A 19,748-nucleotide genomic window follows, 5' to 3' on the forward strand; every position below is an offset into this window, starting at 1 on the left:
TGCCACTTGCACGGGATAGTATTACCCACAGCTCGGCCATAACTACTGTTTTTGACCCCGATATAGGACGAATTTACAACTCCGCGCTTAGGTCAACTCCAATTATAAGTCTGCCTGTAAACTTCGGAAGGCCATTTTTTGAGAAAAAAAGAAGGTCGGCTTGTAATCAGCAATATATGTAATCCCCTAAATAGCAGTTGGATAAAAGTAAGTAGTGATGTTGTACTTTCATTCAGTTTTCAAGCTTGTTCTGACTGTTCGGTACAAACAGCATTTAAATATATCTAGGTCTGGTTGTGCATAAAATGTCAGGAGGTGAGAAACATTCAATAGAAGTGATTTTTGCCTAGGGACGAAGTTATCGTAAGAATTTCGCTGCCGCATTACATTCCGGAACCAGAAGTTAATGAAAAATGTTACATATTTTGCTCTGCTCCACTTTTGCTGTGCAGAAGCTTCACGATTCCGCGATACCTGACTTCTTTCTGCCTTCTATAGCTTTGACGTTCACATGCTTCTGAGGCGTCAAAAACTTGCCTTGCGACAAGCCAAACAAAACGTTTGATGTAAGTAAGGTGTGGGTGATCTCGGTGTGCACATGATGGACGGCGAGATTGCATGGCACCAGGTAGTCAGGAAGTGTCCTGTGGCGGCAACTGGTAGTTTCGTGACAAGAGATGTCATATGTCTGCATGGTTGCCAACAGGTAGGCTAGCAAAAGGCCATTTGAGGTGCCAAATGCATGTAATTAATATTAGTGTCACCAACTGTAGAGCATCTGTCATTTTTGGCTGGTGCTTATTTCAGCTTGTGAACACACTGTGTGGTATTTGCTTCAACTGATTCATTTGCTATTACCATGTGAAGGGGTGTGAATTCCTGAAATGTCTTATTTATTAAGTTTGCTGTGTTGCTTTTCTTTTTTTTTGCCACAGGGTGAAAAAGTGCTCTCAGAAACAGTAGTGCCATGTGAACCTAAGTCGACAGCTTTAGTTTTGTGTGCCACCAAGAAATCCTGAGAGAGCTGAGGTTTTCTTTGCAGGGATGATGACGACATCAATGATGTGGCAGCTATGGGCGGTGTCAACCTTGTGGAAGAGAGCCAGAGAATTCTTGCATCTAATGCAGAGATTGTTGGAACACAGATAAGGTCTTGCAAAGATGAAAACTTCCTCTTCACGAACGCTTTGCAAAGGAGGATCACAAGCATAGGTATGGGTGTTTTGAGCAGAGAGTCATTATAGGTTTGTGCACAGCCTTGACACTAATTCTCATTGTTCACCTTGCAGCTGTGAAGTACGGCATTGAAGAAATCCCCTCTGATGTTGTCGCCCTCATTTCGCACGCAACACAGGAGCGGTTAAAAACGCTTGTGCAAAAGTTGGGTGTTGTGGCTGAGCACCGTCTTGAGAACATCAAGGTAAAGACTGTACAGTCGGAAAGGTGTCTGAAATGTCACATATTTCTGCATCTACAGACAATTTTTTCTTCACTTTTTAGAAGATGCTTGTTTGATGAATGGGGATGGCTGACTGCTGGATAATGTAGTTTTAGTCATTGCCTAAACATTTGAGAAAAACCCTAATGTTGTTCATTCTAGCTGAGGAATTAATACAAGTTTAGATTGTGATGTTGTTGTTTTTCTTTTTTTTTTAATTTATTGCTGCCCAGTGTAACTCAAGTTTTCGATCATTTTTCAGACTGACCCCCGGTATGAGGTGACTCAGGATGTAAAATCACAGCTCAAATTTTTGGAAGAACTGGACAGGTTAGAGAAGAAAAGGCATGAAGAACAGGAACGAGAGATTTTGCTTAGGGCTGCCAAGGTAAGTACTAGGTTTTCAAGGCTTGTTTTGGCCATTGACCTACTTGCAGTGAAATTGCTAATTTGAAATTTCTTCATTTTGAAATTTTAGCTTATTATAAGCAACCCCCTTGCACCTGTTAATGTCAGGAGCATTAAAAGGCTTTCCTTAGTTTTAACTCCATGATATAAAAATTTTTGGCCTCCTCAAGCTCTAATTAACTACAGTCAGTCGTGCTAATGTATTCACGGAAATGTCTAGAATTACACATTGTCTTGCTATGTAGTAGCAATTTAAAGCTAGTAGGTTAGGTGTAGAAACAAATTAGTGTAGAGCAAAAATAAATTGCAAACACTAGCTGAGAATTTCAAGTATGGTTACCAAATCACCTATTAGAGGTGTTGCTAACATTAATACTCCTGCTTGACCTATTGTCATGTTGTGTTACATCAGGAGAGCATATGACGTAACCATGTTGGCAGGAGATAGCAATCGAATCCAGGGCCCTTAGATCCGGAGTCTGACGCTACTGCTAGGCCACGCAGGCACGTTTGTACAGCGTGGTTAAAGTGGGTGTTTATGCCAGATGGTCTTGTACATAATGTGGTAACTTATGACTGTATATTAATGAGAATGTGTGAGATAGTGAGCCAAAAATTAAAATGTTTGGGCTGCTCCTGCTTTGCACCATTTGCAGCCAATGGAAGGAAAGTGGGTCACATCAGCTGCAGCTAGCGGCAGTAAGTTGATGTTGCGCCAGCTGCATTTGTTATATATCTGGTCACGCTCAACATTCGCTGAAGGGCTCTGCAACAACTGTTAAATCATGGACGAGGCTGGTTCTTCTATGAATTCTGAAGCTGGAATTCGTAGCTAGCTAACATAGCATAGTTCAGTGAGCTGAACAGCAATGCTAAAGATAAAGCTAAACTAAGACAGGCAAAGCTAACCAATGTCAAAATGAGTTATCACACCCAAGTCACATTTAGCTTAGCCATATAAGCTGGGGGCCATTTTTATTTTGTCTTCTTGGTTGCAAACACTGCAAACTATCTCCTTTAGCATTGCTGATATCAGTGCTACATTGCTAAAGTCAGCATAGTCATGTTACGGATTTTCCATGCAGTGCATTGTATTAATTGAATTTGGTAATAGTGCATGCGAACTCAGCAAGATTCATGGGAACCAAAAAAAATTTCAATGAATGCACCTTTTGTGCATAAAAACACTTTTTATTTTTCTTACGAGGAGTTTATACTCGGGTGACTTTCGAAATTGCTTTCAGGCATTGCAGCGTCTGCAAGGCAAGCATTTGCTCACATCACTATGTGCTTAAATAGGGGCCACAGGCACCTCAGAGTCCATGCTTGTGGCCATTTGGCAGAAATATTCATTTGCTGCAATGCTTGGAAAGTGGTTATGATGTGTGGCATGAACATACCAGTGATGTGCCATTCTGTCAGAGTAGAGTGACAGTGTTTCTGGGACAGTGTTTCCGGGTGGAGTGCCCGGAAACACTGTCACTCTACTCTTTATGCAGCAGTGCCTTTGTCAGGCATCTGTGCCAGAGAAGAAAAAAAGAAAAGGTTATCACAATGTCAGTCTGCAGCGCAAAAGACAATAGAGTGGACCTGTGCTGGTAGCTCGCCAGGCAGTAGCGGATGGCTCACATATCTTCTGCTTGGTGTCAGTAGGCCTAACTTGATCTGTGTGAAGCCACAGCGAAATCTCTTTGCAGACAGTGCCGGTGTACGTTGAGGCACACCATGCATGCGCAACACACACACTAAGGAATGCATCTGTTCCTCTGAGTAGTGTGTAGCCATTGCAACAATTTTTGCCTCTTGTTTAACTTTGGGGAGAGCTGTTTTGTGTCATTTTTGTATCAGAGGGATCCTAAGAAGTGACCAGCTTTTTCTGTCTTTTCTCTTTTTGCAGAGTCGATCGAAAATGGAGGATCCAGAGCAGCTGAAGCTGAAACAGAAGGCTAAAGAGGTATGTTTTTTTGGCTAGGCACATTGTGTACTTGACCAATTGCTTTTATTGCTTTGCATTTTTGTGATGATATTTGAAATAAATGGTTACTGAACACTTTTCAAGGTACTTTGTTCCTACCATTTCAGATACGTTATGCACAATAGATCTTGAGCTTACCAAATTGTGCCTGGCTTGCACATAGCAATATGCTTATGTAATTTTCACAAAGCCATGGGAGCTGTCGTGACGCTGGGGCTACGTCGACCCGGCCTTCACTTGGTAGCGTGCAGAGACTCGGGGTTGAAGTAGGATTGAATCTTCGAAGTTGGTGAAATATGTACAAGCAGGTTTAATGGCACTTTGAGAAAACTTATTTACAGGATTATTTACATGAAAAAGAAGGGTACATAAGCAAAATGACAAGCGTTCAGAGTTCATAGCGAGAAGCGACTGGATGAGCCGTTTACCCAGGGCCCAGAGCGACATTTCGTGCTCTGCAGCGTCCTTAAAACCCCCTATGTCCAGCCCCTCTCTGAAGATGCTGACCAACCAAATCCAGGGCACGCCCCTCAGATATCGGCATCCAATCGAACACATCACTGCACTGATGGTCTGAAGCACTGACTGGTCCGGCATTGTTTCGTTGAGCCTGGTCACTTGTTGGCGGGAAAAGCTTGGGAACGGCGAGGAGGTACATTTCTATTCTTCAGCCAAGAATCGATAGGCAGCTGGTTCCGGCAAGTGGATTTACTTCTCAGAAACCCAAGTACACGTGCGCGCCGCATAGGGCTCCCAACATTGTCCCTTTTCGACAATTGCGAATCTTTCCTGCATTCCCGGGAAATCACTTAATGGCCGTATGCGTCATGCTCCTTTCTTGTCCTGCACGTCAGCGGACATGTCACTCTGTCGTCTCCTTTGGAAAGTAGACATTCCTCACTGGACGATAGCGCTTCTCGACTGGAAGGGTGAACAAAAGAAAGAAAGCACTTCCTGCATTTCCCGCAGGGGGACGTTTCTTTGTGTTTTTCCAGACGTTCTCTTGACAGGGTCAATTTGGCATTTGCAGGCCTCCACAAAGCAAAACAGGCTTACAAAACAGGATTCCTGGAAACAGGCTCACTTAGAGCCATTGGACCATCACCACATATTCACAATACTTTTCCATGCCCACAGGCGAACAATAGAGCGCGCAAATGCGGATGCTTGGTCGTAACAGCCTCCTCCCCCGCCAGAAGAGTCACGGAGGGCAGCAGTCGCCGCTGCTGCATGAAGAGACGACTTAATGGCCTGCACGTGAACGCTTGAAGCTCGCTGTTGCTTGTCGCGTTGTCTTGATTGTTGTAGGCCAAATTGCTCGAGCTGTCTGAAACTCAACCACATGTCTAAACAAGCACTCGGCTCCCGTCTGAAGAGACCAGGTCAAAAGAAAACTGCCATTGTTGTTCGAGAAAAGCCCACTCTCAAGACGTTCAGGACCCACGTATGCCTAGAAAACCAAACGTGCTGCTTTACATAGTCACACATATACAAGCGCACGGAAAAAAAAAAAAAACTTGATTATCAATTTCGATACATGGTGAGGAACATCTCGGACCGCTTAGAAAGAGCGGCTAAGCGCGTCCGCATTCCCATTTAACTTCCCCTTTTTGTATCTTATTTCAAAATTGTACTGCTGTAAAATCAAGCTCCACCTAAGAAGGCGACTGTTCTTCGATGTCGCAGTTTGCAGCCAAGCCAGGGGACAATGGTCCGTCTCTACGGTGAATTTGGCCCCTCCAAGATAGCACTGCAATTTTTGAATGGCCCATACAATGCAAGCGCACTCTTTCTCTGACGCGCAATAAGCTCTCTCTCTAGAACTCAGTTTTCTGCTCAGGTAGAGCACGGGGTGCTCATTACCGTCGTCATCTCTCTGGCAGAGAACAGCACCTAACCCTCGATCACTGGCATCACACTGGACCGTGAATTCTCGGTCATAGTCTGGAGCTCGCAATACCGGACGGCTAATCAGCACAGCCTTTAGGTTTACGAAGGAGGCTTCCTTTTGTTCGTCCCAGACTACATTTGTCGGTTCTGTCTTGCGGAGAGCGTCGGTCAGAGGGCTGGCCAAAGCTGAATAGTTAGGGATGTAGTGATTGTAGTATCCAGTCAGACCTAGGAATGCTCGAATTTCCGTCTTCGTGCTCGGCCGCGGGTAGTCTGCTACCGCAGAAATCTTAATCTCGCTGGGTTTCCTGAAACCTTGACCTACATTGTGACCCAAGTAGTCCACGGTCGCCCTTGCCAGGCAACATTTCTCGGCCTTTACGGTTAGTCCAGCTTGACGCAAAAGGCTCAGTACAGCTCTTAGATGTACCATATGGTCCGCCCATGAGTCGGAAAAAACCGCAATGTCATCTAAATAAGGCACTGCGAATGTTTCATACCCCTTTAAAACCCTATCCATGAGTCGGGAAAAACAAAATGGAGCATTTTTGAGCCCGAAACTCATCATTGTTGGCTGGTAGCTGCCCGTCGGAGTGACGAAAGCCGCGTATCTGCTGGCGCGTTCAGTGAGCGGTACTTGCCAGTATCCTCGAGTAAGGTCCAGCGTAGTCACATATGCCGCTCTACTGACCTGTTCTACTCTCTCCTCAATATTCGGAATAGGATACACTTGATCCCTGGTGAGAGAATTTAGCTTTCGGTAGTCTACCACAGGCCTAGGGTCTTTACCTGGAGCTTCTACTAAGATCATAGGCGAAGCATAATCGCTTTCCGAGGGTTTTATTACTCCCAATTCCAGCATGCGAGTTACTTCCCTATCCAGAATTTCTCTTTGCCTTGGAGAAAATCGGTAGCACCTTGATCGCACTGGCACGTCTGAAGTCAGCTCAATATCGTGCTCAGTAAAATCAGTTCTGCCTGGCCTGTCCACGAAGCAGGCCTCAAACTCTGTTATTATCTCGCCCAGATCGGACAGCTGGGATTTCTTTAGTTCTCCTCTCTGCTCCGTCTTTTTGAGAAGCTCCTGAGCGTTGCTTCCTTTTCCGCTGAGGCAAATCAAGTTGTCCCCCATCTCCTCGGGAAGGTTTAACGTTAGATTTACCACGGCTTCCCTCTGCACATAAGGCTTCATAAGATTGCAATGATAAATGCGCACTTCTTTACGCCTATCGGGGATTTTCACTGCGTAGTTAGTGTCAGAAAGCTCTGCAACGACTTTAGCAGGTCCTTCCAACTGTACTTCGAGCTTATTCTTGGGATCATAGGCTTGCTCCATAGCTAAGTCCTCTCGGGTTCCACTTAGAAGTCTCGTGAGATTACTAGACACTGGCGGCAAGAGGTTACTCTCAAGAACGTCCTCATTCCGCGTCTCATCAAGCTCACTTTCAAGTTGACATATCTGAGATGCCTCGCTCTCAAAGTTTTCTAACCTGCTATCTTCCGCATTTACCACTGTTTTAACTGCCGTTTCCTCCGCTGTGGATTTTTCTGGAATGAGCAGTGTAGCTAGTTCTCGCGCCTTTGAACGTGTTAAGGCTTGCACAACTCTGTCTCCGAAAAGGATGCCCCTCTTTCGCAGTAGCATGTCCGATTTGTTGGAGAACAAATACGGATAGCACTTAGGAAGCTTTCCTGAAACGGCAGCCTCGGTTGTTAACTTGCCGAAAGGGCCCTCGATGACCACGTTCGCGATTGGCAAGCACACACTCTGTTCCTCCACTACCTGGCGGATCCACGCACACTGTCCTGTATAGTCGGTAGGCGACACATACGCCGGATGGACAACATCCATCGTTGCGGCCGAATCGCGCAGTACCTTGCAAGGCTTCCCGTTGACTACTAGGTCATGCAGGTAGGGTTCTAAAAGCTGCATATTTTCATCGCAGTCACTGACATACGAGAAAGCAAACTTTTCTTTCCGGCAGTTGACGGCAATGTGACCCTGCTCATTACACCTAAAGCATGTGAGCGGCTTCCTAGCCTCAAGCTTATTCTTTGTGTTCAGCGCATTGGTCACTTCCCCACTTTTCTCACTGCCGTCCTTTCTAGGGCGTTTGCCTGAAGAAGCCTTCCTTTCTTCGTTTGCAAATCTAGCAAAGTGCCTTTTCTGACGGTTATTTACACTGAACTTGGGATTGCGGGGCCTATCCACTGCTGGGTTGCTGAATTGTCGGCGCGAAGCATACTCCTCAATGAGTTCGGCAGCTTCAGTTGCCGACTTAACGTCGCCTCGGTCCTGTAACCAATTTCTTTCTTTTTCTGGGAGGCAGCTATAAAACTGCTCCAAAAGAATTCGCTCGACTACAGCGTCCCTATCACTGTAGGAATCAGTGCTCTTTAGCCACTCGCCCAAATTAACTCTTAAATTGTATAGGAATTCAGGGTAACTCTCGTCCCTGGACTTAGTAGCGTTCCGAAAACGTTGTCTGAACGCCTCGGCGCTAAGCCTATACTTTCTCAGAAGGCAAGCTTTGACCTTCTCGTAGTTGTCCGCGTCCTCCTTGCTTAGCCGCGCGACAACCTCCGCTGCCTCGCTGGGCAGAACCGTCAATAATCTCTGAGACCAAGTGTCTCGCTGGAAGGACAGTTTTTCGCAGGTTCGCTCAAAGTTAGCCAGATACAGACCGATATCCCCTGATATCACATATGGCTGCATGTACTTTGACATCTTGAAATCTGCCTCCTTGTTGAGACGAGGTACCGCTAGCTGGGGACAATCGCCCGACCTCTTGCTCAACTCTAGTTCTAATTTCCGGAGCTCAATTTCTTGGTCCAGCTTTTTTGCTTCTCTTTCAAGCTTCTCACGTTCGTGCTCCCTTTCCTCTTTTTCCCTCTCAAGTTCACGCTCCCTTTCCTCTTTTTCCCTCTGACGTTCGCGCTCCCTTTCCTCTTTTTCCCTCTGACGTTCGCGCTCACGCCTCTTTTCCACTTTTTCCCGCACTTTCTGCTGTCTGAGCTGCTCCTCCTTTTTTTGGGCGATGAGGTTCCATGCTTCACTGAGCTCCTCATCATCGGCTCCCAAATCTGTGATTGCCTTTATAATCAAAGGTTTTCGTGCCAAACCTCTTGTATCAATTCCCAATTCCTCACACAATTGCAACAGTTCCGGTTTCTGCAGCTTTTGTAGGTCCATGATCGCTCCGAGTGTCGGCTACTTCCAAAACAACAGTGCAAACTACCAAACCTAAAGGCGTTTCAACACTTTTTACCAGTTCTAAAATCTAACCCTGTTCTAGAACCTGGTCCACATCAGAAGAAAAGCCAAGCACTCACCCACACATTCGATCGATGTTCCGAGCTGCTCTCTTGTTGGCCGATTGTTGCGCCTGCTTGTTGCTTGAGATGCCACCTCCGATCACAAGATGTGGCTTGTAGATTCTGATCCACCTCGAATCACCAGATGTTGTAGCTTGTAGATCCAGATCCCACCTCCAGTCATCAGATGTTGTGGCTTGTAGATTCAGATCCCAACGCTGGACACCAGTCGTTGTGCTTGTAGATTCAGATCCCACCGCTGATCACCAGTTGTCGTGACGCTGGGGCTACGTCGACCCGGCCTTCACTTGGTAGCGTGCAGAGACTCGGGGTTGAAGTAGGATTGAATCTTCGAAGTTGGTGAAATATGTACAAGCAGGTTTAATGGCACTTTGAGAAAACTTATTTACAGGATTATTTACATGAAAAAGAAGGGTACATAAGCAAAATGACAAGCGTTCAGAGTTCATAGCGAGAAGCGACTGGATGAGCCGTTTACCCAGGGCCCAGAGCGACATTTCGTGCTCTGCAGCGTCCTTAAAACCCCCTATGTCCAGCCCCTCTCTGAAGATGCTGACCAACCAAATCCAGGGCACGCCCCTCAGATATCGGCATCCAATCGAACACATCACTGCACTGATGGTCTGAAGCACTGACTGGTCCGGCATTGTTTCGTTGAGCCTGGTCACTTGTTGGCGGGAAAAGCTTGGGAACGGCGAGGAGGTACATTTCTATTCTTCAGCCAAGAATCGATGGGCAGCTGGTTCCGGCAAGTGGATTTACTTCTCAGAAACCCAAGTACACGTGCGCGCCGCATAGGGCTCCCAACATTGTCCCTTTTCGACAATTGCGAATCTTTCCTGCATTCCCGGGAAATCACTTAATGGCCGTATGCGTCATGCTCCTTTCTTGTCCTGCACGTCAGCGGACATGTCACTCTGTCGTCTCCTTTGGAAAGTAGACATTCCTCACTGGACGATAGGGCTTCTCGACTGGAAGGGTGAACAAAAGAAAGAAAGCACTTCCTGCATTTCCCGCAGGGGGACGTTTCTTTGTGTTTTTCCAGACGTTCTCTTGACAGGGTCAATTTGGCATTTGCAGGCCTCCACAAAGCAAAACAGGCTTACAAAACAGGATTCCTGGAAACAGGCTCACTTAGAGCCATTGGACCATCACCACATATTCACAATACTTTTCCATGCCCACAGGCGAACAATAGAGCGCGCAAATGCGGATGCTTGGTCGTAACAGAGCATATGAGCCAGAAACATGTGGCATTACTATCTTGCTTGGTTTGTAGTCTTCATGTGCTAAACATGGCATAGCCTACATTCATAGCTGTACTTCTAAAGAGCTTTAAGACTCTGTAGCTCACCTAACACGATGGTAGTCATTCTGGCTGTCCACTGTGCTTGTATGACCACCTCAGCAGTGAGCCTTACAGGACGAGGACTTTCAAGTCCACGGGTGTAAGTGTAGCAGGAGCAATAATTAACATAGCAGGAGCCCTGTACTGGAGTTTTTCCTGTGGGAACACACAGGATCTGTTGCTAGTTTCAGGCATAAGGGAATGACAATAGCGTAAGAGGCACCACCTGGAATTCCATAACTTGCATGAAACATCCGTTGTGGGATGACTGCGCTTATCGAAGGGACACTGAGAACAAATAAAGTGGTCCTCTATTGATAGGGCACCGCACTCTGATCACCAACCATTCTTACTGAAGAAAGAGTAATAATATGGTAGAAAAGACTGGAAAAGAAAAAAAAATGAACTGCAGCTGTTGTCTTCCCTAGTCAATTTAGCATGTCAAATGCATTTTGTCCATTGACACTGATTTTTAGCATCGATCTCAGAGGCAGTGCTATGCTGTTGTAAGCTTGAATGTGGTGGCAACCTGTGCTTTTCAATGAAGGTGTCATGAGTTTGGATCAACTGTCAGCAAGGTTTTAAAATTTGATTTACTTGGCGATAAATGCAGTTCTTGTGTACAAACAACATCGTCCGAGTCAGGTAGTAAATTTTTACCGAATACGAGACCAGTAATTGGATGCGGTTGTCCTTGGTGAGCTTGTAAAAAGACATGTGGCCATGAATTACTGTGTATCACAAGTGCAGCTATGCTAGTGCAGGTTGATGCAATATGTGGCCTCCTATTGATGCTAAGCAGTGAATATTGAAGCGTTTGAAGGAGTTACCAAAGGAGAGTAGATGTACAAAGAATTGTAGCATCGAACAATGAAGGAATTGATCCAGCATCTGGTGGAGAGTAAGGATGGGCTTGAGATAATCCTCTTCATGTGTGTGCCTGTTTTACCTCACTAGTATCAATCATGCTGCACCAGTCAGGGTTTTCAAGTAGGTTGCCCTTACAGTGTGAGTTGTCCTTGCAGATTGTGCAGTTGTTTTATGTTTTGAGAAGGGAGTACACTTCTGGATGTGAGTGCTGTGTCTAGGAAACAGTCAAAGTGATGGAACATGAGTTTAATGGTTGGAGAAATCTGTGGTGCTAATAGTATGTAGGCAGAGTTGATAAAGCTTTTTGTAATTTGTGTCTTTGTTAATTACCATATATAAACTTTGTGTACTTTATGCATTTTTGTTTTCGTTTGCAACCTAATATAAAAATTTTGAAATCGTATTTCTCTTAGGCCTTACTTGCCTCGAAGCTTTATGAAAATTACACTTCAGGCATTTAAATGAAAGTAAACTTTTGTCAGTAATGAAAGTAACTTTGCACAATCTACTGTATGTTTAGTCTAAAAATTTTGGAATGGCTCTTGAAGCAGGAGGTTGACTGTCATCTCAAGTGACCAAACAGCAGCGGAGCAGTGGGCATGAGTATTTCACTTTTATTGTGGCGAAAGCTAGCTGGGGATCCTTCAGTTTTAACCATGGAATAAGGGTAAAAAACTTGAAGTTAAGTATAGTGACTGGCCACCCTTTATTTTATGAGATGGTAGCATTGTATCATATCCTTGATTGTTGCCTTGAAATGTGCAGTGCCAGACATTGTACTTTCTCTCTTCTGGGTCACAACCGTGTTGAATTTTCACTATAAGGTTTTATTTTGCATTGAATATTGCTGTTAAATTGTCACTGGTCTTGGCTTTCAGATGCAAAAAGCCGAAATGGAGGAGATGAGGCAAAGGGAAGCAAATATGACAGCACTTTTGGCCATCGGACCACGGAAAAAGTTGAAGACTGAAAATAGTGGGAATCCAGGGGTAAGTTAGAGCTCTTTAAAGTGGCTTGAATGCCTTTTTGACAAGCCAGAGTCTGTAATGCTCAGCTGTCTAAATTTTTGATGCTATGAGTGACATTCTTATATTGGTCCAATTTTTAGGCTGGCCTTGGCACCAGTTCAGGTCTCACCAACTCATTCTCAAAACTTCCAGTAAGTCAACATTTACTTTTTACGTACCCGTTTTTGCAGTCATCTGGTAGAACACAGCATCCAAGCAGTGATTCATCTTGTGTATACAGTCGATCCTGGCTATATCAAACTCAAAAATATTGAATTATTGGTTATATTGAACAGTCAAAGATTCCCTTTGAAAAGCAGTAAAAAAAAGGGCACAAGTGTATTGAATGCATTTATCAAATCCTGTTAACCAAACACTTCCCGCATTGAACGGTGCACTATGTTCTTGCTAGTGGTGCTTTTCCAAATGGTACTTGTGCAATTGCTTTCTGCACATGGAGCAGTGTTGGGCATGGCCTTAGGCACCTGCTGGCTGCATGGAGACACTATTTAACTGAGTAACATGAGAAACAAGATTGGCAGCAGCCTTCACTTTGGCAGTACCATTTTCCAAGCAACACTGCTAGTGTGCGGAAAAAGCAAATATCTGGTACAACATTATTCGTGCAGTGAAGCTAACCTAATGGGTCAAAGGCTGTCTGCAGCTCTCATCAGGCTTGCTTTGCTCGCTTTACTGCCAAAGGTGTTGCGAAAACTAACTTCACTGTAATGTTATAGAAGTGTTGTGCTTATAGAGCTTATTCACGTGACATCATTGCGGCTCTGCTGGCAACCATGGCACGCAACATCAAAGAGAGAGAGAGAGAGAGTGCTTACGGCGTTTGTTGATGCCGGCATCGCTGAAATTCGAGCACATGGCAGGTAGAAGTCAAATTACTCAAATCTCGCAGCAGCCGGCAAACCGGCGCAAAGGCATCGAAAACATTTTTTTTTTCTCTGCTTTTAGTTTTAACTGCACAACGTTATGGCGGTCCCCTTCGAGTTTGATCTATCTGAGATCGACTGTAGTATAAATACTTTCGAATGTACATCCAGTGCAGCAGTATTAAACTAGCACTGCATTGCATTTCTTTTAGCCTGTATTACCCTCCTGATTGTTTTTCAATGACTGTGGTACGTTTTGAATGAATGCATTTCTTTCTAGGCAGCCAGCATTACTTGGTGTCTGTTTGGCTGCTCTTTTTTCACAAAGTGTAATGAGAAACGATAAGAAGTGCATTAGAGCCTCATTTTAATGCAGTAGTGTTAAATGTCCCGTTTCCCAGAAAATCTGGCGTCAGCGTTGTTAGCGAAAAATTGTGGGCATGGCTGTGGCATGTGGTGGTTGGTGGCTGTCATAGGCAGGCACGTATTGGAGGTAGGGTTGTCAAGTGACCACATGACATGGCTGATTTGGGAGGAGCTGCCAATTCAGTCCTTTGCTTTCAGTTGAGAGTTCTGAATCAGACACGCCACTCCTAGGTCACGCATGCACATTCACACGGCTTGGTTAAGCGGTGCATTATATCTATGCCAGATGGCCTTTCGCATGTGACTGTATGGTAAAGAGCATGTTTGACATATTAAATGAAATTAAGGGGCCGCTAATGTCTATGTACACGAACAAGGATCTGCAAAGAGATGTGGCAAGCTGGCGTCATTACTGCTATCGCATCATACGCTTGAATGTCCCTTTAAATGTTTTTCTTTCTCATTTGAGCTGTCAAGCAGTTAAGCATGCAGCGTTGATGCATGGATGTTTATCTGCTGGCAGAAGCGTTTGCTCCCACTATCTTTGTTGGCTGCTATTCCGGTTTTGTTTCTGCTGTGACAATTAATATGCGTCTTAGTTTGCTATGCTACTTAGGCTAAGGGTTAGTTAGTACTTGACATTGGGCTAGAACAAGCATTCTGCATTGAAACGCTGGAGAAGCTGTGTGCCAAGGCTGAATTATCTGTTGATATATGGATATATCACACAGGAAGTGAGTGACCGACCGATTTCTCTTACCTGGCAGAACCTGAAAATTGATTCAAACAATCATATAGCAAGAAAAGTCTGTGAGCTTCAAAAGACCATTTCCCAGAGAAAAATTCGCGTGAAAAATATTTGAATTTGGCCATAGTGGAGTAGTGTTCTCGACATCTGCACCAGACCTCATGCCGCGGGTTAGAAAATATGCGGCACAGCCATTGGTCATGCTGCAAAAGAACTCTGTGCTAGTGCACTGCAATGCATACATGCGCCTTGCTGCTGTACGCACATTGCGAGAGGCAAGGACAGAGTCCATCTCTCTATGCAACGACATTCATGAAGACTTAGGGGGGAACTCCGGAAGGAAGCAAGCAATAGCAAGTGCCTCCAAATTGCACCCCCCTCTCCCCCCCCCCCCTTTTTTTTTTTCACACAGCTCCTCACATCTCTCCTGCTTTCGTTCCAGACGTTGCCACTCCCATTATCAACACAATTTTGCGCCCAGGCTTGTGTGGTCTTTTTCGATAGATTACCTTCTTGAAATCGAAGTCTGTCATTAACTTGTGTGGCTACAGTGGGGAACAGATTTTCATGCCTATCCAGAAGGAAACTCTTTGATTCGACTCAGCAGCAAAAGGTTGGCTGATTGTGCCAATGATGCTGTCTTATGTCTGTATTGGGTGTAAATATTTAACTTTTGGACTCAAAGGTCTAAAGTATCAGTCGTGACTATGTATATAGTATTCCTTTGAGGAGTGTTGGTGTTTCCTAGTTAGTACTGATTATCAGAGTTAAAAAAAAAAAGTTTAAGTGCATTTCTTTTTACTCTAGCACCAAACTGAACTCTTTCATCTGTAGCAAAGCTTTGTTCAGCAACAGCTGGTCAATTTTAATATATTGCCTGACTGCTTAGGCTAGAATAGCAGGGCAAAATGAAACTACCACCCTGCCATAATCTGTGCAACAGAATTGTACTTGCTTCACATGGCTGTTTTTGGTTGACTCCTTGCTGCTCTCTCTCTCTTTCAGATGCGGCCAAGAGTGAAACGAGTCAACCTGAAAGACATTTTGTTCCTTATGGAGCAAGAGCGTGACAGCATACACAGCACACTGCTGTACAAGTCCTATCTCAAGTAGAAAATGGCACACATGCAATTGCACCTTGAACACACAAGTGGCTTCCCCCCTCCCCCCTCCCTTCCAGAAATCATAAGCTCACACTGAACTGAGCGCGCACTTTGAAAATTTTTCACCTACTGCCTGCCTGAATGTGTTGAATTGGAACAGCCTTGTCTTGATTGCCGCCCAGTTTGTAGAAAAATTTTGTTAGCTCATGCATTGTTCTTTTTCTTGTTGCTGAGGCCTGGGTGAATCTGTGCAAAGGAAAGTGGGAAGAGCACAAAAAATGAGCGGTGATTGGAAAATTCCACCTTGTGTTTTCAGAAATAAATAAGTTGTGTCTACAGCTGTCTTATCTTGTGTGGATAACCCACAAAACATTTAGTGACTATGTGTGATGGTTGTTTAGGCATAGCACTTGCTGCTTGCAATGCAAATGTTGTCTGTTAAGTATCCTTTTTCTTGCCTTTCTGAATGAAAAAATCACCATGTGGAACGAATACTCATGGTGGTTTTTGTCAGTGTAGTGTATTTAGTTATTTGGTATATGAGAAGTTCATGTGTGTTCTTTTCCATTTTGTTGTCTATTTGATAGGATTATGTGACTTTTGTGTCATAAGATTACAGCTGACAGCTAGGAATGATTGATAGCTGCATTTAGAAAAAATGATTCTAACTGTTTGATATGAATGGGCTATCTTATACACATTTTGGTTGTGCACAGGGAAGTAACAAAAACAGTTAAGCACAGAATGATCTGCTTCCAGTATGTACCAGTTTGGCTTCTGTTATTCATGCTTCTTTATCGTACATAGCTTGACTAAAAGTAGACACTTGAAGGGAGTTTGCTATCACAATTTTAAAGCTAATGTGCATGTCTGTTGTTTTTTTTAAGTGAGTATAGACACCTAATTTTAGGGCTCACGTTTTATCCTTTTTAATGATATGTAAGATATTACTCTACACGGAGCGCCACGTGATCTACGCCTACGGCCGCTAAATAATTTATAATCGAATTTCTTTTCTCATCTGTTTCGGTTTCAACAGCCGAGTGACAGTTGTAACGTCAAAGTCAGGTCTAGGTCACGAGGCGGGTTAAAACATTAGTGATACAATTGTTGCTGCATCGTTTATATTCACTGCAATGCTAAAGCTAGCCTATCTCAAGAGCAGGAATCGGAACAAATGAAGAGTCAGCGATTATATTGCTGTTTTTTTTATGCCGCGCATGACCTAGACTTGTGACGTCACACCCATCTCTGGCCTGCTGAAACTGAAACTGAAACTGGAGAGAAAATAAAATTAAAATATTTAGCGGTCGTAAGCGTAAACTGCATGGAGATCCATATCGAAAAATGCCTTACGCATCATTAACAAGAAAAAATTGACACCAAAATTTGGCGTCTATACTCCTTTAATGTGAAAGGTTATGATGATGATGATCACGATATGTTTATCCAGGTGCCAGGAATGTGTATAAGGTGAAATGCCATTGTGTGTGTACTGTCAAGATTGTGCAGTTGGCAACAAGAAAAAAAAAGTTATGAGCATACTTTTGTTGTTTTGTTTGTATGTGGTAACATGGGCAAGCTCAAGGAATTAAGTGCTAGCCTGTGCCAGTAAAACGTTTTTGCTAATGGCAGATTGCTCCCTGTCTACTTAGAACTGCATACTTGTTTTTATTTTTTTTTTTCCTTCCTTTTCTTGTCCCAACACATTGTACATATGTTTATATTGAAAATAGTAACATCATTATGCATGAAAGTCTCTCTTTTCACAACAGTGTATAGGTTATCCTTTGTTTTCCACAGGAGTCTTTTGTGGTGTCATAACTTCTGTGATAAGACCTGTAAATTTTTTGTGCATGGAAAAAAAAAAGGCTTTGCGAAATTGTTGGTTGTTGGACTGTTTTGAAAACTGATGCAACCATAAACTCCATGCAGACAAAGTGTATATTGATTGTGCCGTGCCCTTCTGTTTTCATACTCTTACTTTCTTTTTTTTTTTGTGTGTGTGTGTGGCCCATTTCACTGCCACCATGTCTCTTGTTTAATTTTTTATTGGGTGCTGTTCAGATCTTGCACTGGTGCAGTGTCTGCTTTAGGTAGGACTGGCCATGTCAAGCTTTCCCCATCTACAACTGAGCTGCAATGGATACTGCTTGTAAATATCATTACGCTCTTACAAACATATTGTGCACTGTACATGTAAGTATGCCACAAGCATAAAGCTTTTGTTTTAGTTCACAAACACATCATGTTAACCTTTGATACCAGATAGTTAGCTTATATTTCATAGTTGCTTGTAAATTAAGGAGAATAACCTTATGTATGCACATGTTTAAGAGATATTTAATAAGATTTTATTGTTGAGGGGATACGATCCTTGAAGGAATTTGTAATTACTGTGTGTTTTTGAAGTGTAATGTAACTGCAATGGGACTTTTTTATGCTAAAGTCGTTCCTGCATAAAGAATGAGCATGGTACTGTAGCCTCATGACTGCTTTCTTGAGCATGGTGTGTGGGGGGGTGTGCACACCACTATGTATGTCTCATGCCCAGCTGTGATCAGTGCCAGAATTTTCTTAAGACACTGATGTAGCCCAGGCAACAGTTTGTCTTCTAAGCTCCCATTTTATTTTATGACCTGGTACTCATTAGGTTGTGGTGCGCAAGTTGTGTCAGTCAGTAAATCGATCTTTATTCAGCATTCTTCAGCGTATGCAGAAAAGTGCTGAATTCAGCAGAGTGATACAGGACATTGGATCATGGCCAACTTCCAACTAACTGCTGCTATTTTTTTTCAACATGCCTAGAGAGGGGCCTTTAAATGAGATGGCATTTGTAAAAGAAGGGAGTGCATCAGGAATCGGTCCCAAGACACCTGTCGCTTTTCGTGCCAGAATGCGGAAAAGGGTTACCATTTACCTAGTGCTGGAAATGTAAAACGGGGAGCACTCTCGGGGCTCTGTTAGCTGTAGTGTTTTAGCAGCTTGCTGCTGCTTATAGGAACAGGAACCAGATGGTGTGCGTTACAAGCATGTACTGTGAGCAACGCTACTGCCAACTGTATGAATTTACAGTGCACAGTGATAGAACGCCTGTGAACAGATATACCAGTTGTGTTTCGCGGCGTCTGCTTTCTGTCTTCACTTTTTCAGCTGTAATCGCTGTAGACAATGCAAACTTTTTATTTATTCTACTATGGTGGTGCGGCCGCTCTGATCTCAGTGTTGTGCATAGTGTAACAAGTGCAGACTGCGTGATGGTGCTGTGCGGAAAATGCGCTCGCCGGAAGACTGTTCACCGAGGGCAGCCGCGTTTTTATCAAAACGATCAAGTGCCTGTTGGATATGGGCAGTGGTGAGTTTTCGCTTCCGTAGTGCAAGTTTTGCTGCTGGAGAAAACAGAATAAGCGGGAGACGAGCAAACGGGCCTTGCAGCTTGTCTAATGGATGTTAAGGAAACACTGAAAAGATTTGTGGAGATGTTCTAATATGGCATTACTGGAGAGGTGATCTTGAGTATTTGAGGGAAATTTAGAAACTGCGTCGACCGTATAATTTAGTACAAAATTTTCAACTTGGAACCGCTCACAATCGATGAGGGCAACACCTCACTGAGCATTCCTGCTCCTGCCTCCTCTGCCCTTCGACATAATTGTCAATTGGGTGCAAGGTCATTGAGGCCTCCTGAACTGGGCTAGGGTGCTTCAATAGCGCTGCCGTTCAAGGTAGTGCTGCATTTGCTTAGCATGGTGCTGCTGGCCTCCATTTCGGTACAAGGAAGAGGTGGTGCATGGTGTTGGAGAAAAGCTTTTATTGCACAATAAAGAGGTGTGGACCCCGTTGTGGGGACCTACGTACTATGTGGTGTCCCTAGTCCGGGACACCATTGGTCGAAACTGCCGTCCTGGCTCTAGATCAATTCCCCGAGACCAAGGAGCAGGGCAGCCTTCCAGTTCTCTTGTGTAGGGCATGGGGTTAAGGCTGATGATGAAGATGAAAACATCATTTAATGAAATAAAACTTGGTGGTCGGCCGCCCTATTCCGGGAGTCCATTGGATTTTGCAGTCGCTTTTGTCCTTTCAGCTGGTTCGGAACATTTGGGTCCAAGCTGGACAGTATTTCCTCCCACTGCTCAGTTATCGGGCCTTTTATTCTTTCTACTGCGATGTTGTACTGACAGGGCCATACCATGTGGTAAAGGTCCGCCTCCATGTCTATGTGCGCATTGTGGCTCGTAGTGTGTGTAGATTGCGTGGACTTTTTGGGCTTGCGTATGTGTTTATTTGAATTCTTGTCAGTGTTATTTCTTGTTCTTTGCCTAGCTGTTTATCAGGTGGCATGTATTTCTTTCTTCCTAGCCTATAGTGTTATAGG

At 44.1% G+C, this 19,748-nt stretch overlaps 1 protein-coding gene across 6 annotated transcripts in view; it reads left to right on the forward strand.

Annotated features, from left to right (window-relative positions):
• LOC146205356 (transcription initiation factor TFIID subunit 4-like) overlaps positions 1–18,026 on the forward strand; it is a 90,804-nt gene extending 72,778 nt beyond the window's left edge. For 3 of the 6 annotated variants that reach the window (XM_084590014.1, XM_084590016.1, XM_084590018.1), the window contains 7 exons: positions 1,043–1,212; positions 1,290–1,420; positions 1,701–1,826; positions 3,744–3,800; positions 12,144–12,254; positions 12,374–12,424; positions 15,276–18,026. In XM_084590014.1, coding sequence (XP_084446140.1) covers positions 1,043–1,212; positions 1,290–1,420; positions 1,701–1,826; positions 3,744–3,800; positions 12,144–12,254; positions 12,374–12,424; positions 15,276–15,383 — 754 coding nt within the window. In that variant the 3' untranslated portion in view covers positions 15,384–18,026. The remainder of the gene's footprint in view (positions 1–1,042; positions 1,213–1,289; positions 1,421–1,700; positions 1,827–3,743; positions 3,801–12,143; positions 12,255–12,373; positions 12,425–15,275) is intronic. The other 3 variants (XM_084590017.1, XM_084590019.1, XM_084590020.1) reach the window with 2 other exon arrangements.
• The last annotated feature ends 1,722 nt before the right edge of the window (positions 18,027–19,748 follow it).

This window comes from Amblyomma maculatum, chromosome 1 (assembly GCF_055883805.1).
Source record: "Amblyomma maculatum isolate TAMU_Amacu chromosome 1, ASM5588380v1, whole genome shotgun sequence".
Classification (NCBI taxonomy): domain Eukaryota; kingdom Metazoa; phylum Arthropoda; class Arachnida; order Ixodida; family Ixodidae; genus Amblyomma; species Amblyomma maculatum.